Raw genomic sequence first — 27577 nt, 5'->3', positions numbered from 1 at the left:
AGCTGGTGTGGCGCTCCTAGTCTCAGGCTTTAACCTTCCCCTCAGAAACCTGGAAGAACTGACATTGGGAATGGTTCCTTAAGGTTCTTGATGTGATGATTTGACCTTTTACGTTTTTAAAAGACAAATCATGATAATTTGTTTCCCAAAACTGTTTTATTGGTGACAGTTTCTTTTACCTGGTAGTTAAATTTTGAATTAATTTTTATTTGGGGGACATTATTTTTATTAATGGGATACTCCTGGTTCTTCCATTTGTTTTGGAAGACAGAGTCAATCCTGCCTGTTTGATAGTGATTTGATGCCTCTGTGTTGAGCCATGTAGGATTTTTTCCTGTTTTAAATATCATCATTTGGAAGAGGTACTTAATTCCATACATGTTGCAGTGTAACCCTGTTTTGGTATAACAGCAGTTTAGGGGAGGAGCCAAAGTACATGCTTTGGTGATGAATTATGTCACTGTCTGTAATGGCAAATTTGTGTTTTTCTCTCTTAGATGGTAAATTTAAAAGAGAAAATTAAGGAACTCCATCAGCAATACAAAGAAGCATCTGAAGTCAAACCACCCAGAGATATCACTGCTGAGTTCTTAGTGAAAAGCAAACACAGGGATCTAACTGCCCTGTGTAAGGTATGATGTACATACATGCCTCCTGATTTTATTTGGAATCCTAAGTGATCATATAGATCTGGGAAATTTTGGCCATTAGCCAGTGACAGGTGCCTAGAATAGTAAGAAGAGGGTTTGGTACACAGGAGCCCTGGGGACTTAATGGGTTAGTTTTGTCTGCTTTTTCTGCAGAATTCCTACCTTGTTTTCACAATATCATCCTTTAGCTTACCTGCATCTCAGGTTAGCCCTCCGTGATAGTTTATCCATGACAGTTTAGAGTAATGTTAATGAAGGTGGACTTCAGAGTTATTGGAGTCAGACCGTCTGGTTGAAATCTCTTAACTTAGAATCTCCTAGCCATGTGACTTTCGACGCCTTAGTCACCTCATCTGTGACATGGTCTTAAGTACTACCTTACTTGTAGAGGGATCTGAAGGGCTTATTCATACTAGAGACACAGTAAATGCATGAGAAGTGACAGTCACTATTCTTTTTTATCCTTCCTGTGTAGCATACTAGTGTGTTTCTTCTTCATCCTCTTCCCCCACCACACCCCCCTGTTACGTGCATCGTGACCCAGCCTTGGGCGAAGGCACTCTTGTAATTGACCTGAACAGGGGCGTGGTGCAGGCCTAACCCTCTGTGTTGCAAATAACTAGGTGCATCTCTGACTCATCCTGACCAACCTGGTTCTCTTAATTCCATCAGGAATATGATGAATTAGCTGAGACACAAGGAAAACTAGAAGAAAAACTTCAAGAGTTGGAAGCCAATCCCCCAAGGTAAATAAATGCTCCAACAGATAGCTTTTACTCTTCTCTCCATTAAATTTAGAAGGAAGATTACAAAGACCCTGGCCTCCTATGTATGCTCAGTGAATGCATTGTAGACTATTTCATGAATGGAAGGTGTCTGTGCATGCAGAACAGGGTCCTTAATACTCTGTTCTTATATGGTAATATGTAAGAGTGTCCTAGATGCTTAAATCAAGGTATCTTTCTTAAAACGATAGCTTTTTCCCATAAGATTTGATATTTGAATGCAAATTGTCTTTGAGTGAGGTAGAAAGTGGTATTGCTTTAAATTTCAAAATTCTGAGGATCAGAAAAGTGTTACACTTAATTTCTGACAGTGCACCCTTACATGGTGACAAGTGCTCCATGTGGCATCCGGCATCCACATACATTGCTCTTTTCTCCAGTCAGGGATGCCACCCGTCTTGCTTTTTTAAAAAATGCTTTATTCAAAATACAAAACACACAAAAAAAGGATACAAGTAAGCTTTTATAATACAAGGTAAATAGTATAAAGAAGACTTTTTTCCAGACTAATTTTTTTATCCGAATTACAGTTAGGCCTTTGCTTTATGTAGGAAGCTTGGCACTGCTCCTAGGCACTAGCAATAAAGGGTTTAATAAGACAGATGAGATCCTGTTTTTGACTTAGAATTTCTTCACATAAGGCATAGTCCCACTGATATCATCAACATCAGCCCATTGAGAATGGTAGTAATGCCCTTTAGTAACCTTGAGCTCCTTCGTTGTCATTTTGCAGTGATGTATATCTCTCATCAAGAGACAGACAGATACTTGATTGGCATTTTGCAAATCTGGAGTTTGCTAATGCCACGCCTCTCTCCACACTCTCCCTCAAGCACTGGGATCAGGTAAAAACTCCTTTGCCATGTATTTTGTTGCACATGTCTCTGAGAGGCTCCTAAGAGAGACTGTTAATTTATCTGATGTGTGTTTTTAAACAGCTTTAGTTAGTTATAATGTATATACAATAAAACCTATTTTAAGTGAGCAGTTTGATATTTTGCCAAACTTAAATGGTTATGAACCACCACCACATTTTAAGATATAGAACGTGTCTGTCATCCTGAAAAGTTCTCTCTCACCCCTTTGCATTCAGTCCCCAGCCCTTCAGCTCCTGGCCCTGCACAACCACCAATTTGCTTTCTGTCGTTACAGTTTTGCTTTTCCTAGAATTACATGTAAATTGAACCATGCAGCACATAATTGCACTGTCCGTAGCCTTTTGTGTGTGACTTTACATTTGGAGATTCGTTGTTGTATGTTTCCGTAGTTGGCTCCTTTTGTTGTTTAGTAATATCATATCCATTGAATGGATATGCCGCAATGTATCCATTCACTGGTACATATTTAGACATTTAGGTTGTTTTGTTTTTGGCTATAAATACTTGAAGCTACTATGAACATTCATGTCTTTCTCTTGGGTAAATATCTAGAAGTAAAATTTTTACTGTGGGAAGTAGATTTTTAAAGTGTTTTCGAAACTACATTCTCAACAGTAGTGTACATAAGTTCTGTTGTTCCACACCCTCACCAGCACTTGATACTCTGTCAGCTTTAAATTTTTTAACTGTTTTTAAGGTTGGTTAGTAATTTTTCATTGTGGTTTTAATTTGCACTTCTGTGATGACCAATAAAGTGAAGCATCTTTTCATGTGCTTACTGCTGCTAAGTCGCTTCAGTCATGTCCGACTCTGCTCGACCCCATAGACAGCAGCCCACCAGGCTCCCCCGTCCCTGGGATTCTCCAGGCAAGAACACTGGAGTGGGTTGCCATTTCCTTCTCCAATGCATGAAAGTGAAAAGTGAAAGTGAAGTCGTTCAGTCGTGTCCAACCCTCAGCGACCCCATGGACTGCAGCCTACCAGGCTCCTCCATCCATGGGAGTTTCCAGGCAAGAGTACTGGAGTGGATTGCCATTGCCTTCTCCGTTTTATGTGCTTATTGGCCATTCATATGTCAGTTATTTGGTGAAAAGGCTGTTAGATCTCTTGCCTACTTTTAAAAAATCTAGTTGTTTGTTCTCTTGTAAGAGTTCATTATGTTCTTAAAATCCTGGATATAATTCTTTTGTCAGATTTATGGTTTGAAAATTCTTTCTTCCAGTCTGCAGCTTGCATTTTCCTTTTCTAAGTGATATCTTTCAAAGAGAAATATTTTTAATTTTATAAAGTCCTATTTGTCGACTCTTTCTTTTAGGCTTTGTCCTTTTTGTATCCTGAAAAATATTTGTCTAAACCAGGACTGCAAAGATTCTCTATTTTCTTCCTAAAGTTTTATGAATTTAGCTCTTATGTTAGGTCTATGACTCATTTTCAGTTAATTTTTGTATATAGTGAGAGGTGAGCGTAGTTCATAGTTTTCTATATGGTTATCTTATTAATCTAGCACCATCTTTTTTCTTCATTTGTCACATTTGTTGAAAATCAGTTCTTCCATTCAACAACTGTCTCTCTCCGTGCCACTGTCACACTGTCCTTATCATGGTTGCTTTATAGGACAATTTGAAATCAAGTAGAACTTCACCTTTGTTCTCTTTTGAAAGTGTTTTTGACTAGTTCAGATCTCTCAACTACAAATCAGCACTTGCCATCTGCCTCTACAAGGATTAAATCTTGTGCTGCTGCAGCTAATTTTCAACACCCTCTGAAAGGAGTTTAGGGCAGACAGCAGAAATGAGGCACTCTGTGCTCTGGGAAAAGCTGGCAGAACAGGTCTTCAGATAGTTAATATTTTCCAGAGCTGATTAGCCTACCTCTTGTATCTCTGGGATTCCCAGATGGCTCAGAGCTAAAGAGTCTGCCTGCCAGTGCAGGTGACACAGTAGATGTGGGTTCAATCCCTGGGTCAGGAAGGTCCCCTGGAGGAGGAAACGGCAACCCACTCCAGTATTCTTGCCAGGAAAATCCCTGGCAGGACAGAGGATCTTGGCGGGCTACAGTCTGTGGGGTCCTAGAGAGTCAGACACAACTGAGCAAGTACGTACACTCGCATCTTCTCGTATCTGAAGAGTACTGAATGCTTCATGGTGATGTCTGCTTCTTGGGACTCGCAGTAACGAGACCAGCAGTAACCTTCTGTAAAAAATACGTGCTTTGATTGCATGTGCTCCCCAATTACCAGAATCAGTGTGTGCCGGCTTTCCTCCCTGCCTCTCTGAAGCGGTTTCTCAGAGCTGTCTGAAGTGCTGCCTCCCTGACTATAATCCTCATTTTGCCTCAGATAAAACTTGCAGCTTGTACATTTTTTAAGTTGACACCTCTATAAAATTTTAGAACCAGCATATCAGTTTCTATAAAAATTACCTTCTACGATTGTCATCTCAACAATAGTGAGTCTTGAAATGTTTGAACATGGTCTGTCTCTCCATTTATTTAGGTATAGTTCTCAGTGTACCAGTCTTACACATCTTTTGTTAAGTTATTTTTAGGTGTTTTCAGTGTGATTTAGTCTTGAACTTGTGACAAATCACAGCATTTCTTAGATGTTAATGAACCAGTCTCTAAATCTGAGACTTTGGCCAGACTTAAGGAGATCCAACCAGTCCATTCTGAAGGAGATCAGCCTTGGGACTTCTTTGGAAGGAATGATGCTAAAGCTGAAACTCCAGTACTTTGGCCACCTCATATGAAGAGTTGACTCATTGGAAAAGACTCTGATGCTGGGAGGGATTGGGGGCAGGAGGAGAAGGGGACGACAGAGGATGAGATGGCTGGATGGCATCACTGAATCGATGGACGTGAGTCTGAGTGAACTCTGGGAGTTGGTGATGGACAGGGAGGCCTGGTGTGCTGCAATTCATGGGGTTGCAAAGAGTTGGACACGACTGAGCGACTGAACTGAACTGAAATGAAGATTGTATAGGAGTAAATATTATATTTTACCTACATATTTTCATTTTCATTATGCATTTTCCTAGTAAAATTGTTTTGACTTCCTCATCTTTAGAGCATGTCCTCGTAGTCTTTAGAATTTGAGTTATGGTAAGGATTGGACTTGTTAGTGGTACATATCTTGCAGAATTTCCAGTTTCCTTATGGTTTTTCATGTAAATACTGAATTACTCCTATCCTAGTCACTGATCTATCATTTGAAGTTTTGATATATATTAATTTCAAGTTGAATGTAGGTGATGATCCATATGGAGAACAGATGAGTCAGTCACTTAAGTAGTGAGTGTTCTGCTGCCAACCCAATATATTTTTTTATCTAATTCCTAAGAACTGTGGTATGTTTTTCCCAGAAGTTTAATGAAATTAGAAATATCAAATAACCTTCAAAAGTTTTTCTGTTTGGAAGATTTTTCAGTAAATTCAGAGACATGAAATCATTTTGGGAATTCTTCCAGGTGAAATCTTGACTTCTTCACTCTATGGATTATCTTGAGCGAGTCTTTATAATCCTGTATTGCCTTCATCTAGTTTGACCAACTTTAGTTTTGGAAGTTTTCCTCGACTTTAAAACTTGTACGTTTAGGGCATGAAAACTGATTTCGCTGTTAATGTAGCAGAAAATGTAATTAGGATGGTGATCCTAATGTCCTGCCAAATCTGTAGTGCAGGTGAAAATGATAACTGTTGTGGTAGCTAATCATCTGAACTTACTGAATCAGCTTTCTTCCCTCTCCTGCCCTCTAGGGACAGTCTGAGCTTGGTGGTGTAGGGCTTTGATGTTAGAAAGTCTGTCTCAGGAAAAAAGAAAATGCCCTAATTTCACTGCCCACAGTTAGCCGTAAGCGACATTTTGGCTTTTTTTCCCTTTTCCCTTCAGTTTCCTGGGGCAGCCGTAGTTGAAGACTGAGGGATTGTCCTTTAGTTTCTGTCTTAGAATACTAACTTTTCACAAGCTTGTGTTTTTCCAGTGTTGTTTTATAGGACTCAGTACAAATGACATCAGTTAGACTAAGAAAGTGTGAAAGAATGCCCTTTTCTGTCCTCCTTAGGATGATGACTTTGAGTTTACTGGCAGCCACCTGACGGTGAGGAATGGCTACTCGTGTGTGCCTGTGGCTTTAGCAGAAGGCCTGGACATTAAACTGAATACTGCAGTTCGGCAGGTTCGCTACACAGCTTCAGGTAAGTCTCTACTAGTAAGATAAATCTCTTACTCTGAAATGCAGTACTGGTCTTCTGTTGAGTTTGACCTACTGAAAAAACATTAGTTACTTTTCCTGATAGAATGTTTTATAAGCTATGATTCCTGAATTAAAATTTTTTCATTTACAAAAGTATTGAGCCATTAGAGCCTTTAGAGGTTCTGACCCCATCATAGTACAAAGCAGAAAATGGGGCAGTTTTCAGAGTCTCTGGTTTGAATGGATTAGCAGTTAGCGTGAATTTGTTTGTTACCGTTGTTCAGTTGCTAAGTCATGTCTGTTTGCAACCCCATGGACTGTAGCATTCCAGGCTTCTCTGTCCACCATCTCCTGCATCTGCTCAAGGTCTTGGCCATTGAATCAATGATGCTACCTAACCGTCTCATCCTCTGCCACCCTCTTCTCCTTTTGCCCTCAGTCTTTCCCATCATCAGGGTCTTTTCCAGTGCGTCAGCTCTTTGCATCAGTTGGCTAAAGTATTAGAGCTTCAGAACCTTTAGCATCAGTCCTTCTAATAAATATTTAGGGTTGATTTCCTTTAAGATTTGCTGAATTAGTTTGGTATTTAGATCCAGTGAGTTTGGGTCTAATTTAGCTAAGTAGATTCTTAAATACCAGGAATTGGGCCCCGAGGCTCCACTGAGAGCCACCCGTTGCATTTTACCATCTGCACCTTCGTCTTTGGCTTTTCCTGTTCAGGTGGGCTAACTGCTTAGGCTGGTTTCTCGTTTTGGGAGCAGTTTTGCTGATAGGTTGACCTCGGAGCCTGAACTGCCCTTTGATTCCTATGGCAGTGGTCTCTGTGCTCATTTTTGCTGCTTTCAGGATACATTTCATTTGGAGTGCAGAGAACCCGTCATTCCAACCACTTTTGGAATTTACTTGAACACCTTAGAAAAGCTTGTTGATCCCCCTCTGTATGGACTCTCATGACAAGTGGAGATGTGGCCACCAATCTTGCCCTCCATGGCCCCTTTTCTAGAGTTGCTAAGATCACCACAGATTTTTTTTTTTTTTTTTAAACAACAAAGGAAACAATTTTCCATTTGATTTTTTCTTCAGAGGCAGCTTTTAGCTGATGGTGTTAAGATCTGCGGCCTTTAAATAGCCATTTTCAGGCAGGTGGGGAATAGTGAGACTAGTTTCTTGTGTCATTTCCCTTAATTCTGCAGCCACAGAAGATGGGCGCGTATGGAGCACTCATTCTTATTTTGAGCTGTTTGTGTATTTTTTGGAAATTATGTGAAGAGGCATTCATTGAGGAAAAAAATGGAACACAATTGAGAGAAAACTACACTACCCGACTTACAGCACCTTTTCTGTGGTCAGCCTTGAGCTCGCTCACGTCCTGGCAGGCTCAGCACCACACCCTGGTGCGTCTCGAGCACAGCAGCTCTGGTGCAGGCTGCGCCCCAGGCCAGCACAGCGGTCTTCTGTCTGCGGGCGCCACTGGCCTCCTGGTCCTCAGGAGCTCCCTAACCGCAGTGGAGAGGCATTGCTTCTGCTGGAATAGGCATTTTACTCTTATTTAATTTTGGTCTAAATTTATAAAACTTGGTAAATGATAAGGTATTGTTAGTACAGAAGAGCACTAGGGTCAGTCAAGAAGGTGTGGGGGTGGTATGGTGGTGAAGTTCGAGGACTCTGAAGTTGACTGTTGGGTCTGAATCCTGGCACTTGTTACCTATATGGCTTCAGACAAGTTACTTCACTTCTGCCTCAGTTCTCTTTTGTAAAAAATGAGTAGAACTGATGTCATAGACAGGTAGTAAGAGCCGCCTGAGGCAGCATGTGGAGTCTGCTGTGCACGAAATGTTCAGTGCCCTTGTCAGTCTCATCCTATCACCAAGAAAGCCTTTTCCCTCCAACCTCTCTAGGCTGCGAAGTGATAGCTGTGAATACCCGATCCACAAGCCAGACCTTCATTTATAAGTGTGACGCGGTCCTCTGTACCCTTCCCTTGGGCGTCTTGAAGCAGCAGCCACCAGCTGTTCAGTTTGTGCCGCCTCTTCCTGAGTGGAAAACATCTGCAGTCCAAAGGATGGGGTTTGGCAACCTCAACAAGGTAACTGGGCACCTCTCTACATTCCCAGTGCGCAGGCACCACTCTGATGCCAGGGTGAGGGCTGTCTGTTCATGCCCTTTACGTCCTAATTATATATCCAAGCATCCACGAGGCCTGCCTTCTGAGGTCACTTCTCAACCCCAGGCCTAGAGAAGCGAGTGCTAAAGGTCCTCCTGAGTGGTTATTTATAATAGGGACTTCTAAACTTACATTGAGAGTCGAGTAGAGGAAACTTTCTGAGGAAGAAGTACTTCCCTCTTGGGACACAGCTGTGCTTACAGCCCTGTTCTCTGGGTTCCGCCACCAGCTCATGTGCTCCTCTCCCCACAGGTCGTGTTGTGTTTTGACCGGGTGTTCTGGGACCCAAGCGTCAATTTGTTTGGCCATGTTGGCAGCACAACTGCAAGCAGAGGTGAACTCTTCCTCTTCTGGAACCTCTATAAAGGTAACCGCTTTCTAGTTTTCATCTTTTTCACATCATTATAGGAACAGAGAATCAGTAATATTATACTCGCCTTCAAGGAGTGCACAGCTTAGTGGGAAGTATGCATAGTAAGGAGGTAGGCAGCCTCAGGAAGGGGCAGTAAGGAGAGGAGTGAGGGTGCGAGCCCCGGCGCCGCAGGAGGAAACGTAGGAAGGAGGACTCTGCTCAGCCAGGGGCCAGCCCCGGGAGAGCTTCTGGGGAAGGAAAACGTGAACTCCTCATGCTCAGGTGCTTGTGTCTGACCTGCCCGAGTCTTTGATCACTTCTTGTTTTATATTCTTATGTAATTGGGTTGCTCTTAGCTTTATTTAGAACTTTTTTTAAAAAAAGAAAGAAAAGTATATTTAGATACTACCTCATTCTAAGAAAAAGGTGTAAGACATGCTGTGCAGCAGTTTCAGGAGGCCTGGCCTTGACGGTGCAGACACACGGATTACCCAGTTTGACTGCCACCCTGGTTCTTGCCATCACTCCTTACTGCCTGATACCGAAGCATCCTGCACGTGGCCATCCTTCATCCTTCATTTGCTCCCTGGGCACGGCGCTTCCAACGACCGCTGAACGCTCTCTCTTTCAACTGCCCACCTCCCAGTCCAAGCCACTCTTACCTGTGCATACCTGTCCAGTCACCAGTAACCGCTGACTGCTATGCCTGCTTCTTTCTTTTGATGGTTTTCATTTTCATGGCCAGCATGAAGGGTAGTTAATCTAACCCTTCTTTTCTATCAGCTTCCTCATTGTCCATCCCTTCCCCAGCCTCCAGGCACACTTGTCTGCTCCCCCGGAACCCTGAAATGCAGCATCCTGTCTGCTACTTCTGCATTGTACTGGGGCCTGGGCCTGGGCTGCTTTTCTTTTTCTCCTTTTCTTTCTTGCCAGCCTGGCATACTCAACCCAGCCTTCAGTCTTGACCTAAATGACTCTTTCAAAGAGACCTTCCAGGATACATCTGTCCCCACAGCCTCAAATGTAAATGATGTCCTGTGTTCTTTTCTCTCTAGTCTGTGTTTTCGTAGCTTTTATCATAGTTCGTAATTATATATCTGATTTTTTGGTTGCTCTTTGGGGTCTGTAGTTTTTATATCCCCAGCATCTAATACTGTGCCTATCGCATAGCCTGTTGCACACTGGGCCATGAAATGGGTGAGGAAGGGTAATGGTGAGTATGGAAGGCCTCGGACGACAGCTAAGAGGCTGCAGCCCTGGTCATGGAGATGTCTTGAAGGATTCTGTGCCTAAATAAAGGGCCACTTGTTAGCAGGGTCTGAAGTGTATCTTCAGGACTTCGGTATTCTGCTAGGTTACATGCAGTGAAGTACATGAGTCACATTTCACTTACAGCTCCCTTCAGGGGGCAGGATTCAAGTTGCTAGTTCAGAAACATGCGTGGTGCATATCTAGTCTGTTGGCCGTCATATTTCAAACAGCCACGAGTAATGTGGGACCTGACAAGGAAGTACTTGGAAAAAGTCTGTAGGACTCTAGAATCGTCCTTTGTTTCTTCAGCTCCAATACTGTTGGCACTCGTGGCGGGAGAAGCTGCTGGCATCATGGAAAACATAAGTGATGATGTGATTGTTGGCCGATGCCTGGCCATTCTCAAGGGGATTTTTGGCAGCAGCGCGGTGCCCCAGGTGAGTAAGCGGGGCGGGGCAGTCAGGGATCTGGGGCCGTAAGACTACAGCAGGGTTTGATGGATCTCCAGTTGCAGCATAGATTCTTGGTCAGGGCAGTTTCAGCCACAATCAAGTGTGTGCTGGGTTTACTGTGTAGAGTTCATGTCCCAAGTAGTTTTGAGAAAAGCCCCCCAGTGCATGGGCCCGGGGATTGAGAAGGCTGTGTGCTGCCTTTGCTCACTTGTGTTGTCTGTTGTCTCTGTGTGTGAAATCACACTCCTCACCTGCCCCCCAACTTCCCCAACCACCTTTTAAAGTGGCCAAACTCCCTTAAGGAAGTTTTAAGAGATTATCTTGATACTTCTTTCCTATTATTTAGTCCATTGAAACACTCTTATGATTCCTTTGAGATGAGGCATATTAATGCTTCATGTGAATTTTAGAATCAAAGGGGAATACAGGTCAAGCCCTAGGTGGATCTCTGGATTCATAGCAAAGGCAGCCTGGAACCTCCTCTCAGCCTAAGAAGGCATTTGTGTTTTGTTTCCGAGCAGCAGCATTCATCACTTGGCCAGCGCTCATGTCTCACTGTATCCCAGCCCATCACAGCTTTTCCACCTTTCAGAAATGCATGATTTGTCCTTGGTGTCCAGTAATAACTTCCACTCTTATCTTTTTCTTTAGCCCAAGGAAACTGTGGTATCTCGCTGGCGTGCTGATCCCTGGGCCCGAGGCTCCTATTCTTACGTAGCCGCAGGATCATCTGGAAATGACTATGACTTAATGGCTCAGCCAATCACTCCTGGCCCCTCAATTCCAGGTGCCCCACAGGTGAGAAACTGGCAAACTCTACCTGAGCTTCTTTGGAAATAGGCCAGTATCCCAGGATTTCGGGGTAAAAATAGTGCTACTGGTTTGATTGTTTTGTTTTTTCGTGTGTGTTTTTTTTTTGTTTTTTTTTAAGATTTTAATTTTTTAAAAAAAGATTTTCTTCAGATTTTTAATCTGTTCTCAAACCTTTCAAGAGCAGAGGGGAAGGGAGGAGAAATATTTTGTGTGTCTGATTTGTTACTTATTGGCTTTGTCTAGTCTTTGTTCAGAATGGAAGAGTCCAAAGTATAGACCAGTTACTTTTTCCTCATTCAGATTGTGTGTTTTAATCTTTAATTGTGCCCCATTTTGTACTGGCTCATAGGATTGTTGCAGCATCCCAGTTACTTAGGGGGCTCCAGGAGATGCCCCTGAGAAATAACCTGAGGTCTTTATGAACAGTCATGGTTTCCCAGAACCCTGTGGCGAGTGAGGTCTGCTCTAGACTGAGGCAGGTGTCCCAGAATAAGAACAAGTACTGTGTTCTCTGTGGTACAGAGTAGTCAGGACACCATGCCCCCAGTACACGCTACCTCAGGCAAAGGAAGCTCCAGAACTGGGTGTTCCCCAGATTAAACTGATAAATAAGTCCAGCTGCATCACCCTAGAATAAGGCTGCACTGAGTTTTAGTGCCCCATCTCTACCTCTCTGTGCTTTGGGGAGTTGCCTGCTAAGAAGGGAGAGACCCTTTTTGGTGGGATGATTGACCAGTAATGGAACGGAGGTAGTGAGCCTTCAAAGGCCAACAGGAGTTTGGCAGTTCAAATACAATAATAAGGCATACTTGCAGCCTGCTGATTTTCTCTAACTTTTTTTCCTGAAATAGCCTATTCCACGACTCTTCTTTGCTGGAGAACATACAATCCGTAACTACCCAGCCACAGTCCATGGTGCTCTGCTGAGTGGGCTGCGAGAAGCAGGAAGAATTGCAGACCAGTTCTTGGGGGCCATGTACACCCTGCCTCGCCAGGCCACACCCGGCGTCCCTGCACAGCAGTCCCCGAGCATGTGAGACAGACGTGTTAAGGGAAGAAGCCTGTGCGCGTGTCTTTGGCTGCATAAGCAAAGCTCTTCTAGCAATATAGATTCCACTGAGAAACTCACCCCGCATCTGGGCTCCAGTTCAGCTGCTAAAGCAAAGCCCATGATGGTCAGGTGGCCGAGGAGGTTGCCTCCTCTAAGTGACTTTAGAGCCAGGGAGGCACTTGTTGCATTAGTATGAGAGTCTGTGTTCTTCATTAGGACTGAGGGAAGCAAGTACTGGGAGAGAACGTCTTAGTCTCTTTGTCTGTGGTGGTTTTTTATATTTTGAGAATAAAACTTCATAGAAAATCAGGACTGATTTTTGTTTCCCCTTGGGGTTAGAGTTCTCTCTAAAGCTGTTACTCCTTTGAAAATGCCAAGTTTATCCATGTTAAAATGAGATAAAGGAGAAAGTGGTTTGGTGTGATCAGAAGACAGGACCTAGGGTTTCACATGGGAGCAAAATGCTTATCTGTGGGGCTAGACTCACCCCCACTGGGACTGTGGGGTGACCCTGTGCCAGGGGTATGAACCTGCAGGTCATGCATATGGGTGTTAGGAAGCTGAATGAATTTTCAAGATAAAACACAGGCCTTGACACAAAGTTTGGCTAGGCCTCTGGCAGACCATTCGGGCTTTATTCCCCTAGATTCCCTCCCATGGGTATATGCTAACTTTCCATGTCTCTCCAAGGTACTGATAAAAAAGTTTAAGATCAAGGGTTTAGATAACAGCTACGCAGACTGTCGGGATATTCCATTTCCTTGCTCCTTCAGCTTCTACTGACTGTATTCCTTGGCTTGTGGCCCCTTCCCCATTTTAAAAACACATTACCCCAATCTCTGCTTCCATCATCATGCTATCTTGTTCTGGTCTCCCTCTTATAAGGATACTTCTAATTTAAGGTCCACCCAGATCACCTCTCCTGTGTCAGAATGCTTAGTCACATTTGCAAAGTCATCTTCGCCATGTAAGGTTAAAATGTTTTTACGAAGAAGGAACTGCACCTGTTTCTTCCAAAGGGCTCCAAACAATGTTACCGTTAAGTGTAGGTACATAATCTGCTTCAGTAAGTTGGATTTTACTCCTGTTAGTCAATTCTTTCCTAAGAATAGTTTAAATGAGGTTTTATCCTTAGTAAGATTTAAGGACATTATAGTCTGACTAGAAGGTGGAGATGGAGAGGGCATTTTCCCTAGTTGGAATGAATGACAACCATGGGAGAATTTGCACACCAGGATTAGGACAAGTGATGTAACCATGACGTAAAGCTGAGAACATGGAGGAGAAAGTATACTGACTTTGGAATACAACCTATATTTGAACCCTAGCTTTGCCATCAACATCTGTGTTCATGAACCTCAGGGGCTTAGGTGTCTGATGTAGTGATACATGCTTTTTAAAGAGTTTGTGTTATTTAATGACACAGGCAGCCTGGGAGATACAGATGGTGGTTTTGTATGTATCTGATGACAGATAAGCCTAAAAGTAAAATGCAGCAATGAAATAACTGCTTTATGATTCTAACTCCACTTACATGAGTCTGAGGAAACATCCATAGCCTCAGCTATGTTTCCAGTCCTTAATGACATCTGTAATTGGCTGAATATTTTCAGTAAAACACAGTGAAATATACTAGGTGCACCAATGCATAGCAACAGTTGTACACAGATGACATCAAGGAGAATGGCATCACTGACGCACACTCACACAGAGCATGTGGAAACTAGGGAGCTTTATTGGTTACATATTGTGCTGCAGAGCCAACAGACCGCATTAGAGCCAGAGGATACATGCAGACAGGCAGCTTCAACTATACACATGCACCCCAGGAGCCCTGAGTCATTGCTCATGGCTTTGCCCTGGTTTCCAGTGACAGGGTCTGGCCTCCTCGGTCCCGTGCTTGGAGCAGGAATGTAAGAGAAGCTGCTGCACCAGCCTCCAAGGGGCAAGGGAGCGGCCAGAAGACCTGTCTGAGCGAGTAGGTGTAGACCGCCACACTGGTGTGTCCCCAGCGAGGGGGCCTATAAGGTAATAACCGTTTATTTGAGGGCTACTTCCCTAGCCCTCCCATCTTTAAAATACAAAAAAAAAAAAAAAAAAATAGACTTTATTCTCTTAAAAATACATTCCATTCAGTACATGTTCTGAGCTGTGAAGCAGCAGGAAAATAGGGCCCCTTTCCTATGCTCTTGGCTGTGAGAACCCTGTTCCCAACCTGGGGTACTTAAAAGGGAATCCCTAAAAGCAGCTCTTCCAAAGCAGTCCTGTCAGATTAACAATAAGCCCACACCAACAAAGGCAGCTGGGGACCCGGACAGGGGGTCCCCAGTCCTTTCCTGGGGAGTGGGAGCACTTGGCACTAACCCACTGAATGTAAAGAAGTAAAACTACCCCGAGATGACAAGTCTAAGATCAGTACAGACGCCCCCACCCCCGTGAGAGGATGATGTTATGTGCAAGCTCGCCTGTGGCTGAGGTTGGAGTCCTTGGCCCCACTGCAGAGCCCTTCAACCCACCCTGTAACTGTTTGCTTGCCACACAAAAGCAGAACAGCCACGGCTTCCTTGTCCACCATCCCCACCCTTTCTTTCTCTGGTTGTTCCGCATGTCACGAGTGGTGAGACAGGCGGCAGCAGGTGGCGGAGACCAGCTCCTTGCGTGTAGCCAGCTCTGCCTCCAGCGCCCCTTCCTCCAGCCGAGCAGCTCTTGGAGTGCCAGGTTCCCCGACCCTCCTAGGAGCCTCCCGCAACCACACATCTGCCAGGAAAAGTCCGAGTCAGAGCCAGGCTGTGGAAGAGACTGGTTGTACAAAGTGGGTGTGTTGGCTGGGACAGTGGGAATATTTGGCTTGATAAGACAATTATTCAACTCCTAGGTCTCCCACTTGGAAGTTTCCTCCAGGACCTCTGATGGTGAGGTCTGGGGCCAGACAGTCACGCCTAGATTGCTTTTCGGAAATGGGCCTTCCAACTTTGGAATCTGAGAGCCAGCCTTGCCAGCCATTTGAAGCGCAGAGGAACTGCGCCTCTAGCCTTCACTTGCTATTACAAGTAGTATTTTCTGCAATGTTGAGGACATTTAAAAATAAAATATATTTTACAGCGGGCTCTAGAAAGTGTGCAGAATAAGGAAACTATTTATCCTGAAATAACTGTACAATCAAACCCTATTGCACTCAGAGTTTAAGTCAGCAGCCCCAGCAAGAGGGCACCACGGCTGTCCCTCTCCCACAGAGCATTCTGGGCGGTGGCAGATGCTGGTGCTGCTGAACTGTGGAAAGATCCAGACTTTGGCACCAGGAGCTACAGCACCAGAATCCAGGGCTCCAGACGCCCAAAGAGACAAGAATTACTGCCGAGACCTTTGCCGGCATGGTCTGGTGCCTGTTTCCACCCGTAAAGAGCCACAGACCTAACATCTATAGTCTCAGTTGACTACCACAGAGGTCTGTTTCCTCTGGACTCTCAGGGTTGCTGACCAGTGAAGAGTGGCAGGGAGGCTACAAGTGAGGAGTTGCAGCCTTGACCCAGGAAAAGCAGCAGGAAGAGATTCTGAAAACAGCATCTTGAGCATCTGAGGCAGCGATGAGGAGAAAAGGCAAACCACATTACAACCCTTGGATTGACAAACCTCCGGGAAATGAAGTATGAGCAAAACACTCCTGTCCGTGAAAGTCAGGTAGGTGCTCCCCAAGCCGCCTCCAGGATCACCAAACCTGATGCAGACAAGGGAGGGGTGAATGCTGGTTCCCACCCTGAGTGGAGGCAGAGAAGATTCAAGAAGCACTGGAACCGGAGATAAACCAGCTCATGTCATGGAAAGCACATGGCCTGCTGTGCAGCACTGGGCAAGGTTGGTGTTGAGAAGGGCCACAGAGACCATCTAATCTAACCCTTCCATTTTACAGACTGGAAAAACAGGGCCAAGGTAACTTCTCTGAGTTCATCCTCTCGACATTAAAACACAGGAAACTGGAAAGAATAAGGCCCAGAAAAACATAGGCAGTGGGAAGGACACATGTAAACCCATTTGGACAATACCTTCCAACAGTGAGAATTAACCCCCTACAGGGTGGAAACAAAACTTACAATGCCACGTTTAGGACCCTTAGAGACCATCCATTTTAAAGAACTAATTTTATAGATAGGGAAACTGAGGCCCCAAGAGGACAATGATTTGCCCAAGGTCACACAGGAGGAAGTACAAAGCCATGAAGAAAATAGCTTTCTCAACTTCTACTCCAATCCAATTTTTCCTTACGAAGGAAGTGTCGGCTTCATAAAGGTAGCCTTTGAAAAGGGATCGCTTTGAACTGATAGAATGCTATAGAAAAAGCAGTGTGAAGAATACATGGTTCTTCCCCAGGGGAGTGGTACAAGGATGTACCAGGTTTTTTTTCCGTTTTTCTTTCCATGGCTTCCTGAAAGGCTTGCTGCTTTCTGAACCGTGTAAGCCTGGGGCTCTCGATGGGCATGTTTACCTTTCCTCCAAAGTCGTCACGACAATCGCTGGTTTGCAGTGCTCAGGGGCCCGCTTCTGGTAGGATGCATCAGCCTGGTAAAGTGTGATACCTCCTCCTTGGGGGACCAGGAGAAGGAACAAAGGTCACGCCTTTTTCATGGAGCTATTGCTTTGTAGAGTGACTGAAGGGAAATCGCTTCTTCCTGTCCACTCTCCCCCACGCTGGCACTTCCTAGGAGGCCTCTAGAGGATGCTGGGTCTGGCCCAGTGGAGTCTGGGAATACTCCAGAGGAGATGACGCAGTCAGCCTGAGGTCTCCAGCCGCAGAAGAGCAGGCCGGGCCAGCAGCACGGTGGTGCCCAGGGAAGGAGACACGAGGCTCGTGCGCTCCCGGGTGCCTTAGAAGGTAAGCAGAGAGCCGGGGTTGGTGACGAGGGATGATGCCATTCCAGTAGGCAGGTAGGGTACCCGTGTGCTCTGCCCCTGGAAAACGATGGTCAGCCAGGGGGACAAGTCAGAGAAACATCAACCTAAAGGGTAGTTCCGTAAACCCTTAGAGGCGACACAGATCTCTCTTGCTGTAAAAGTCTGAGGAATGCCACAGGGGAAGAAACGGAGGCCCCCCAGATGGAGCTGATGGCTGGTGGGTGCACAGGCCCCTTGGGCAAATGAGTGAGCTTGGATGCGGTGAGGATACTAAGGAATCAGAATGTTAACCACACAGAAGGGGTTGCCCTACGACACAGATCCCACTGAGGAGCTGGGAAGAGATTTGGCTGCTGTTGTGTGGTGGGGATCCAAGGGGTTTTCTAGGTCTTTCCTCATTTGGGGGCCAGACTGGCCCATCCTACCTGGGGGACGGGGACAAGGAGAGAAAACTCATGCATCAGGGAAGGCTGGGCCCAGGTGGCCACGCAGCTTGTAGTTTCTGATCCCCTCTGGCCAACTGGCAAGCAAGGGGCCACACCCAGGCTCTCCGCAGTCTCCCAGCCAAGGCCTGGGGTCTGGCCTGGCTCCTCCTCAGGGCGGGAAGGTGGATGAGCTGAGAAGCAGGGGCAGAGGGGACGGCAGGCGTCGCCCGGCCGGCTCAGTTGTCCTCCGCACAGGGCCTGGTGGGCCGCAGCCGCTGCTCAGCCCGCGTGCGCCCAGGCTCTGGTGGCCCCTGCGTCACGGACAGTTCAGACCTCTCAAGGGAGTTGTGCAGTCGTCTGTAGACGCTGAGGGTGCAGTCATCCCCTTCCTCCTGTGCCAACAGGACAAAAGTCAGCCTCACAGGACAACCCAAGTGAGGATCAAGACGCCCGCACACCCAGCCCCATGGTCCTTCCCTGCGGGGGGAGATGGGGTACAGAAAGCCCGCAGCAGAGCTGGCAAGGGGAGGCCGGCAGACAAGCTCCTGTGCCAGTTCCGAGCTGCTCAGGGCTCCCGAAGTAGACTGGAGGCCCACAGCTGAAGGGAACCCCATGATGGACAGCGCCGGAAGCAGGGGCACTGAGGCGGTGCCCCCAACAGGGGCCAGCAGTCCTGGAGGGCTGCACGTGCAGGCTGCCTACCTCTCAGGGTCAGGGCCAAGTGCTCAGTGGACAGGCAGGGAGGTGTGAGAAGGAAGATGGCCAGCTCTTATCCGACTTGCCGCCCACAAACTACCAAAGGCTCGCGTGCCTTTCCTGCCGTATCCCGTACATGCCCTTCACCCACGGTTTTCAGACACCCAAAGCTTAGCTTCATCCAACCATCTCCACTCCTCGCAGAATTCTGCCTTTGGAATGTTCTTGTTGGTCCTCCCACCCAAGTGAATGCAGATCAGAGAATGCAAGTGTGAGTGAGAAGGTCCAGCTGGCAAGGTGAACAAGCGCTGGGTTTAGAGGTCAGAACCGTGGATTCAGATCTCAGCTCTTCCAGTAATCCACCTGGGTGGCCTCGGGTGAGGCACCTCGTGTCTCTGACCCTCAGCTTCTGTGTCTAAAACAGAGGAATAATATCGCCCTCCACACACCCCAGGGCTGTTGGAGAGAATGAACGAGACGCTGGGTGGAGAAGGGCTTTGTCCGGTACTGTAAAGACTGCCTGGGCTTTTAAACTCAATACAGTCACCCCCTACCTTTTAAACGAACAGAACAATATCTTGGGTTGAAGATGTCTTTCTTCATCACAGGACTCACATCTGAAAGACTCCCGGGGGGTTCCCACCACACGCTGATCTGGCGCTCTGACCCTCAGGTAAGGGGAGATTCTGGATCTGTGTTCAGTAACAGGCCACATGGAGCCGACCAACCCTGCCCTCAGACTGGTGGTGTAATGGGCTAGACAGATGCGGGGGACAGTGATGCTCGGGCATAAAGCTTATCACCATAGGCCCAGTGGAAGCCCTAGCTCTCCTCAGCCCCTACATGCCAGCGGCTGGCAAAACTCTGTGGTCTAAACTGAAGAGGCAGCCAAAGAGCTCCCTGCCTCGGCCTGCCTCTGCCTACAGAGAGGGCGCGGGGCTTTCCCCATTTCACCAGCGCCTCCCTGTAGCCCACGTGCTCCTCTGCGGGGCCAGGAGCCCGGCGCCTCTGGCTGCTCCAGCAAACTGCGTGAACAGGCCACATCTCTCCTTTCCTGTACCCTTCATGTATGGAGGCAAACGGAAAAGACAAATTGGGGAAGAGGATTTTGGAAATTCATGCTGCTCTCTGCCAAATACCTTCTTCAAGGTACTTCCCTCTTCTCTCCGGCCCAATCCGCCCTATGTTCAGCAGTCCTCTGGACCACTCAGGTCTTGCTCAGTGTTTCCTAACCCCAAAGTCTCCAGCATCCCGAGTCACACAGGCCGGGGCAGAGGAGAACCAAGAAGAAAGCACAGAAGGAAAGGGGGAAGGTGGGAGGAGAAGGGGGCAAGGGGGAGAAGCGGGACCTACCGTGCCTGCCAAGTGGTTCCAGGCCTCAGCCGGAACGGCGTCCCCTGCCCGACTCCGCCGCGTGAACACCTCCGACACAGCAAGGCTGCTCTGGGTCCTTCTGGAGGCGAGCTCGGGCACTTCCCCTGAGGTTCCGCCCCTTCGAGTGCCCTGCTCAGAAAGGTACGAGCCGGGCTGTTCAGGGTCTGAACAGTCTGAGGACGATCTCTGGGTGTGGGGGTTGGGAGACTCCACGTGTCTACCTACTCGAGCTGGGGAGTCTTCTGAAGAGTTCAAGTCTCGCCTGCTCTTCCAGGCGTTGCGCACAGTGATGTGCCTGGCATCCGGAGAGCCTGCTTCCAAAGGGGCACTATGGCTTTTCCACCTGATTGTCTCCACTGTGGGTGCATGGCTGTTCCTCTCCACCGGATCCGATGGCTTGATTATAATGCTGCTCCGAGAGACGACAGTTTCCGGCCTGTTCTTCAGGGACCCATCTCCCGTTCTCTCCGCTTCGCTGAGCTGCAGGGTGATGTCATGTTTGTGAATGGAGAGCTCAAAGGGGGAGCTGACGTGGTTGCTCACCGAGGCGAGCTCCGGCAGCCCGACCTGGATGTTGCTTGTGGACGTGTGCCTCTCCCGCGCGGCCTCGCCCGGAGCGGCTCGCGGGCTGCCGCTGTCCGAGGGGTAGATAGTTATGCTGCTGGTCACTTTGTTTGGCCCTGGTTTGGAAGCAGATTTCTGTTTTTCCAGTGCGGCCTCGGTTCCAGATCCTCCCATGATTTTTTTCACATCCTTATCAATGATGACAGGTTTGATGATGGCTCTAGACCGCAAGGCCTCTCTGGGGCTGAAGGGCCGCTGGCTTTTTGCCCCGGAGCCATTGGCCTCTGGGAGCTCCATGGCATTGGCGGAGGCTCTGACAGCTTTCCCAGATTCATTTTCTGTTCCAATATCCTTATCGTTCTCAAACAGGGAGGCTCTAACCGCTCCTCGGGATTTGGCCTTTTCTCTCGACTGGGGCTGATGCGGGGGCTCTGGCTCTGGAGTGATGGTCGTGTTCACCAACTTGGCAGTAACAAGAGACACCATGTCCATGTCGTCGTCCGAGTCTGGCTTCTCCCTGCCACTGGACTTGGTGACTCGACACCTCAGGGCCTCGTGCTGACTACTGTCTTCCATCACAACTGCCACAGGTTGTTCAACTCCTTCTTTACTTGGGGTTGAAAAGCCCTGAAGGATGTTCTCTTGGCTTCTGGAGCTATAAGGATACTTTGATAGAGGTGGAGTCTTGGAGCTGGGGAAACTGGTGTCAGCCTCCAGGCCACTGGTGGCCTTTTTCCCCTTAGAAAGCCCTTCTGAGGAAGATCGTCGAGATGTGGCCAGGGCTCCAACGGCTTTAGAACTGCCAGCATCTGCAGCCTGAGTTATTTGACTTCCACTGCCAGGCACCTGCCCCCTCTTGCCAAAGGGGGCCTCAGTGGAGGTCTCAGAAGCCTTGTCGCCTCTCCCCGACACGTCATTGGAAACAGATCCATGGGTGTTATCACTAAACGTTCGCGTTGCCTTCTCTACTTTTCCCTTCAACCCACTCTCAGTACCTGGCTTGGGAGCGCCCTTCCAGACCTTACTGTGCTCCTGAGCGGCGGGCGGGTAGCGGCTGAGCACCGGCGGCTGCTCCCTGGACTTCTTCCCTTCGCTCTGCGAGGAGCCAGCCGTGAACCGGTCTTCGGTTCTCCTCGTCTCCTGAGCCCCACTGTCGGCACCTGCCCCTGCGTGGGAAGCTTTGGCCGTCCTCCTGTTGGTAAAGCTGGGAGAGGAGACCTGCCTGTTCTTCAGAGGGTTTTCATTGTTGAGGGTCAGTTCCCTGTTGCAGTGCCTTTCCCGCTTATGCTGGGGGGACAGTTCCCGGGCCATGTGCTTCGCTGATGCCTCACTCCCGTGGCCTCTCAGCTTAGTCCTCTCGTGCCTGCCTCTGCCGGACAGGAAAGCGTCTTCCCCTTCCACCTCCCCGTTCTCTAATTCTTTTTGTTTCTTGATTTGTAGCTTTATCTCCTCCAGCTGGCTGGCTAAGAGTTTGTTTTTATTTTGTTCACTTAGGTAATTATCCTGCAGATCATTATTTTTGGCCCTCATTTTCTTAAGCTCCTCCTCTAAGGATTCAAAATGTTTGATTTGTGTCTTAAGTTTCTCAATCTCTTGGGTAAGGTCTTTTACTTTGTTGTCTTCCTGATTGCGGTTCTTTTCGTTTTCTGACTTGTTTCTTGTTTCATTCTCTGCCAGCTTTAGATAGTCCAGAGCGCCCTTCCTTCTTGATTCTTTGGACGGCAGTGGGGAAGAGATACCATCCTCAATTCGTAGGTCGTTCCTTTCCAGAAGATTCGAAGCATTCCTGGTGTAATCTCGGTTCATTTTTTTGTTCTGCTCCAATTTTTGAGTAAGTTCTTTTATCAGTTTCTCGTTTTCTTTCTCCTTTTCATTCAAGTACTTTCTCTCACTTACAAAGCTCAGAGTTAGTGATTTCAGCTTTTCTAACTCCGACACTAAACTCTGCTCAGTTTTATCCAGCCGGTCCTCGGAAGACTCCAGTTCTTTCACTTTGATCCGGAGCATTTCCAGCTCAGAGGAGATTTTCTTCGTCAGGTTTCTCTCCTCGTTCAGGCTCAGACAGAGCTGGGTACAGTCATTCTTACTCCTGCTAAAGGCCTCCTCTAGCTTCTCCAGTTCTGCCATCCGTTTCTGAAGCCGCTCAATCTCAGATTTCAGCTCCCGGGTGAGGTTTTCCTCCTCTTCAAGCTTCTCCTTCATCAGCTGACAGAGGTCCTCTGCTTTCTTAATTTCCTCGTCTTTGCCTTCAATTCTCAGCACTCGCTGGCGCAGCACTTCAACCTCAGCTAACATGCTGGAGTTGCTGCCTTCCGCCTGAATCACCTTGTCCTGGAGGTCCAGGAGCTCATCCTCTGCTTTCTGGAGGTTTTTTGTGGCTTCCTCCAACTCATCAAGGCGGCGGCTTAGACTCTGTAACTTGAACCGCAGGTGGCGGCTGGAAGCAGTGTCTTTGTAGCTTGTAAACTCAGCCATGTCTACTGCCAGCCAATGTGGGCTCCCAGAGGCAACCAATTCCACTCGAGGGGATGAGAAACGGTTACCTTTCTCTTGGCATCCACAATCTTCTTTGGCAGCTGGAGACCATTCTCAGTCTACAGAAGAAAAGCAGAAAGCATGTTAGGCGGCAAATCTAAAGTCTCCACCTCAGCTCCCAGTTGCAAGAGTTCCCATATGTAAGTCTTGAGCCTAGAACATGGTAAGTATTCAAATTTACTGAATGACTAAATCTGACTAAACCTGCAGGAAAGCACTGGTTCTTGATGGCTGATGCCTAGTTTCACCCTAATGAAGAATGCCACCAATGGCAGCATAGCAAAAAGACACAGAAAAATGCCTCGTTCACATGACCAGTTGTTCCATATTCAGGAAGCAAACTCCCAACCCAAGAAGGATAAAAATACAATCTGCACTTATACATCATAAGGATATGGCAGAATACCACCAGATCTTTTTAAAAGCAGTAAGTTGGGGGGAGAAAAGGGAAAATATTCTATGAAGAAAGAAATAACAACTGAACTGGATTCTCAGCAGAAACTTTTAAGTCAGTGTCAAGTAGAAGATAATAAGACACGATAATAGTATCTTTAAAAACTTATAAGAGAAAATAACTGTAGCCTAGAAGCAAATGGCACCCCACTCCAGTACTCCTGCCTGGAAAATCCCATGGACGGAGGAGCCTGGTAGGCTGCAGTCCATGGGGTCGCTGAGGGTCGGACATGACTGAGCGACTTGACTTTCACTTTTCACTTTCATACACTGGAGAAGGAAATGGCAACCCACTCCAGTGTTCTTGCCTGGAGAATCCCATAGACAGAGCAGCCTAGTGGGGTCGCAAACAGCCAGACACGACTAAGCAACTAACACTTTCACTTCACTGGAATAGTCAGATTCATAGAAACGAAATAGAATGGTGACTGCCAGAGGCTGAGGGAAAGAGGAAAGGGACTTGTTCAATGGGTATAAAGTTTCAGTTCTGCAAGATAAAAAATGTTCCAGATATTGGCTGGACAACAATGTGAATATATCAGATCACATCAGTCGCTCAGTCGTGTCCGACTCTTTGCGACCCCATGAATCGCAGCACACCAGGCCTCCCTGTCCAACACCAACTCCCGGAGTTCACCCAGACTCACGTCCATCGAGTCAGTGATGCCATCCAGCCATCTCATCCTCTGTCGTCCCCTTCTCCTCCTGCCCCCAATCCCTCCCAGCATCAGAGTCTTTTCCAATGAATCAACTCTTCTCATGAGGTGGCCAAAGTACTGGAGTTTCAGCTTCAGCATCATTCCTTCCAAAGAAATCCCAGGGCTGATCTCCTTCAGAATGGACTGGTTGGATCTCCTTGCAGTCCAAGGGACTCTCAAGAGTCTTCTCCAACCCCACAGTTCAAAAGCATCAATTCTTTGGCGCTCAGCCTTCTTCACAGTCCAACTCTCACATCCATACATGACCACAGGAAAAACTACAGCCTTGACTAGACGAACCTTTGTTGGCAAAGTAATGTCTCTGCTTTTGAATATGCTATCTAGCTTGGTCATAACTTTCCTTCCAAGGAGTAAACGTCTTTTAATTTCATGGCTGCAATCACCATCTGTAGTGATTTTGGAGCCCAGAAAAATACAGTCTGACACTGTTTCCACTGTTTCCCCATCTATTTCCCATGAAGTGGTGGGACCAGATGCCATGATCTTAGTTTTCTGAACGTTGAGCTTTAAGCCAACTTTTTCACTCTCCACTTTCACTCTCATCAAGAGACTTTTGAGTTCCTCTTTACTTTCTGCCATAAGGGTGGTGTCATCTGCATATCTGAGGTTATTGATATTTCTCCCGGCAATCTTGATTCCAGCTTGTGTTTCTTCCAGTCCAGCGTTTCTCATGATGTACTCTGCATATAAGTTAAATAAACAGGGTGACAATATACAGCCTTGACAAACTCCTTTTCCTATTTGGAACCAGTCTCTTGTTCCATGTCCAGTTCTAACTGTTGCTTCCTAACCTGATACAAATTTCTCAAGAGGCAGATCAGGTGTTCTGGTATTCCCATCTCTTTCAGAATTGTCCACAGTTTATTGTGATCCATACAGTCAAAGGCTTTGGCATAGTCAATAAAGCAGAAATAGATGCTTTTCTGGAACTCTCTTGCTTTTTCCATGATCCAGCGGATGTTGGCAATTTGATCTCTGGTTCCTCTGCCTTTTCTAAAACCAGCTTGAACATCAGGAAGTTCACGGTTCACATATTGCTGAAGCCTGGCTTGGAGAATTTTGAGCATTACTTTACTAGCGTGTGAGATGAGTGCAATTGTGTGGTAGTTTGAGCATTCTTTGGCATTGCCTTTCTTTGGGATTGGAATGAAAACTGACCTTTTCCAGGCCTGTGGCCACTGCTGAGTTTTCCAAATTTGCTGGCATATTGAGTGCAGCACTTTCACAGCATCATCTTTCAGGATTTGGAGTAGCTCAAGTGGAATTCCATCACCTCCACTAGCTTTGTTCGTAGTGATGCTTTCTAAGGCCCACTTGACTTCACATCCCAGGATGTCTGGCTCTAGGTCAGTGATCACACCATCGTGATTATCTGGGTCATGAAGATCTTTTCTGTATAGTTCTTCTGTGTATTCTTGCCATCTCTTCTTAATATCTTCTGCTTCTGTTAGGTCCATACCATTTCTGTCCTTTATCGAGCACATCTTTGTATGAAATGTTCCTTTGGTATCTCTGATTTTCTTGAAGAGATCCCTAGTCTTTCCTATTCTGTTGTTTTCCTCTATTTCTTTGCATTGATCGCTGAAGAAGGCTTTCTTATCTCTTCTTGCTATTCTTTGGAACTCTGCATTCAGATGTTTATATCTTTCCTTTTCTCCTTTGCTTTTTGCTTCTCTTCTTTTCACAGCTATTTGTAAGGCCTCCCCAGACAGCCATTTTGCTTTTTTGCATTTCTTTTCCATGGGAATGGTCTTGATCCCTGTCTCCTGTACAATGTCATGAACCTCATTCCATAGTTCATCAGGCACTCTATCTATCAGATCTAGGCCCTTAAATCTATTTCTCACTTCCACTGTATAATCATAAGGGATTTGATTTAGGTCATACCTGAATGGTCTAGTGGTTTTCCCTACTTTCTTCAATTTAAGTCTGAATTTGGCAATAAGGAGTTCATGGTCTGAGCCACAGTCAGCTCCCAGTCTTGTTTTTGCTGACTCTATAGAGCTTCTCCATCTTTGGCTGCAAAGAATATAATCAATCTGATTTTGGTGTTTACCATCTGGTGATGTCCATGTATAGAGTCTTCTCTTGTGTTGCTGGAAGAGGGTGTTTGTTATGACCAGTGCATTTTCTTGGCAAAACTCTATCAGTCTTTGCCCTGCTTCATTCTGTATTCCAAGGCCAAATTTGCCTGTTACTCCAGGTGTTTCTTGACTTCCTACTTTTGCATTCCAGTCCCCTATAATGAAAAGGACATCTTTTTTGGGTGTTAGTTCTAAAAGGTCTTGTAGGTCTTCACAGAACCGTTCAACTTCAGCTTCTTCAGCGTTACTGGTTGGGGCATAGACTTGGATTACTGTGATACTGAATGGTTTGCCTTGGAAACGAACAGAGATCATTCTGTTGTTTTTGAGATTGCATCCAAGTACTGCATTTTGGACTCTTGTTGACCATGATGGCCACTCCATTTTTTCTGAGGGATTCCTGCCCACAGTAGTAGATATAATGGTCATCTGAGTTAAATTCACCCATTCCAGTCCATTTCAGTTCGCTGATTCCTAGAATGTCGACATTCACTCTTGCCATCTCTTGTTTGATCACTTCCAATTTGCCTTGATTCATGGACCTGACATTCCAGGTTCCTATGCAATATTGCTCTTTACAGCATCGGACCTTGCTTCTATCACCAGTCACATCCACAGCTGGGTATTGTTTTTGCTTTGGCTCCATCCCTTCATTCTTTCTGGAGTTATTTCTCCACTGATCTCCAGTAGCATATTGGGCACCTACTGACCTGGGGAGTTTCTCTTTCAGTATCCTATCATTTTGCCTTTTCATACTGTTCATGGGGTTCTCAAGGCAAGAATACTGAAGTGGTTTGCCATTCCCTTCTCCAGTGGACCACATTCTGTCAAATCTCTCCACCATGACCCGCCCGTCTTGGGTTGCCCCACGGGCGTGGCTTAGTTTCATTGAGTTAGACAAGGCTGTGGTCCTAGTGTGATTAGATTGACTAGTTTTCTGTGAGTATAGTTTCAGTGTGTTTGCCCTCTTGCAACACCTACCATCTTACTTGGGTTTCTCTTACCTTGGGCGTGGGGTATCTCTTCGCGGCTGAATATATATGTGAATATATACATAACACTAATAAAGTGTACATTTAGAAATGGTTAAGATGACACATTTTATGCATTTTTTGACAAAAAATATTTTTTAAAAACGTTAAGGCACAAAAGAAGTAAAAAGCATAGAGAAGTAGGGTAGAATTTCAGTTTTGGGCCCAGCATGTAAGGAGCTTCTTAAACCATCACTTCTTCCTGACAATAAAAAGCTGAACA

The 27577-nt window shown here is 46.4% G+C and overlaps 2 protein-coding genes across 12 annotated transcripts in view; one reads left to right on the top strand and one right to left on the bottom strand.

Moving 5' to 3' along the window:
- Positions 1 to 12895, top strand: part of KDM1A (lysine demethylase 1A) — a 66010-nt gene extending 53115 nt beyond the window's left edge. For all 4 annotated transcript variants that reach the window (XM_027520879.1, XM_027520869.1, XM_027520859.1 and 1 more), the window contains 9 exons: positions 498 to 632; positions 1323 to 1396; positions 2169 to 2280; positions 6372 to 6504; positions 8402 to 8589; positions 8920 to 9034; positions 10580 to 10707; positions 11374 to 11520; positions 12387 to 12895. In XM_027520879.1, coding sequence (XP_027376680.1) covers positions 498 to 632; positions 1323 to 1396; positions 2169 to 2280; positions 6372 to 6504; positions 8402 to 8589; positions 8920 to 9034; positions 10580 to 10707; positions 11374 to 11520; positions 12387 to 12572 — 1218 coding nt within the window. In that variant the 3' untranslated portion in view covers positions 12573 to 12895. The remainder of the gene's footprint in view (positions 1 to 497; positions 633 to 1322; positions 1397 to 2168; positions 2281 to 6371; positions 6505 to 8401; positions 8590 to 8919; positions 9035 to 10579; positions 10708 to 11373; positions 11521 to 12386) is intronic.
- Positions 12896 to 14301: 1406 nt separating this feature from the next.
- Positions 14302 to 27577, bottom strand: part of LUZP1 (leucine zipper protein 1) — a 101531-nt gene continuing 88255 nt past the window's right edge. For 7 of the 8 annotated variants that reach the window (XM_027520796.1, XM_027520787.1, XM_027520815.1 and 4 more), the window contains 2 exons: positions 19948 to 23126; positions 14302 to 18290 (listed from right to left, as the gene is read on the bottom strand). In XM_027520796.1, the coding sequence (XP_027376597.1) occupies positions 18135 to 18290; positions 19948 to 23007 (3216 nt within the window). In that variant the 5' untranslated portion in view covers positions 23008 to 23126 and the 3' untranslated portion in view covers positions 14302 to 18134. Of the gene's footprint in view, positions 18291 to 19947; positions 23127 to 25698; positions 25704 to 27577 lie in introns of all 8 variants that reach the window. The other variant, XM_027520825.1, reaches the window with a different exon arrangement.

The sequence above is a fragment of the Bos indicus x Bos taurus genome, chromosome 2 (genome assembly GCF_003369695.1).
Source record: "Bos indicus x Bos taurus breed Angus x Brahman F1 hybrid chromosome 2, Bos_hybrid_MaternalHap_v2.0, whole genome shotgun sequence".
Classification (NCBI taxonomy): domain Eukaryota; kingdom Metazoa; phylum Chordata; class Mammalia; order Artiodactyla; family Bovidae; genus Bos; species Bos indicus x Bos taurus.
Note: the sequence above shows the minus strand (reverse complement) of the source record. Positions and strands in the feature narration are given on the sequence as shown.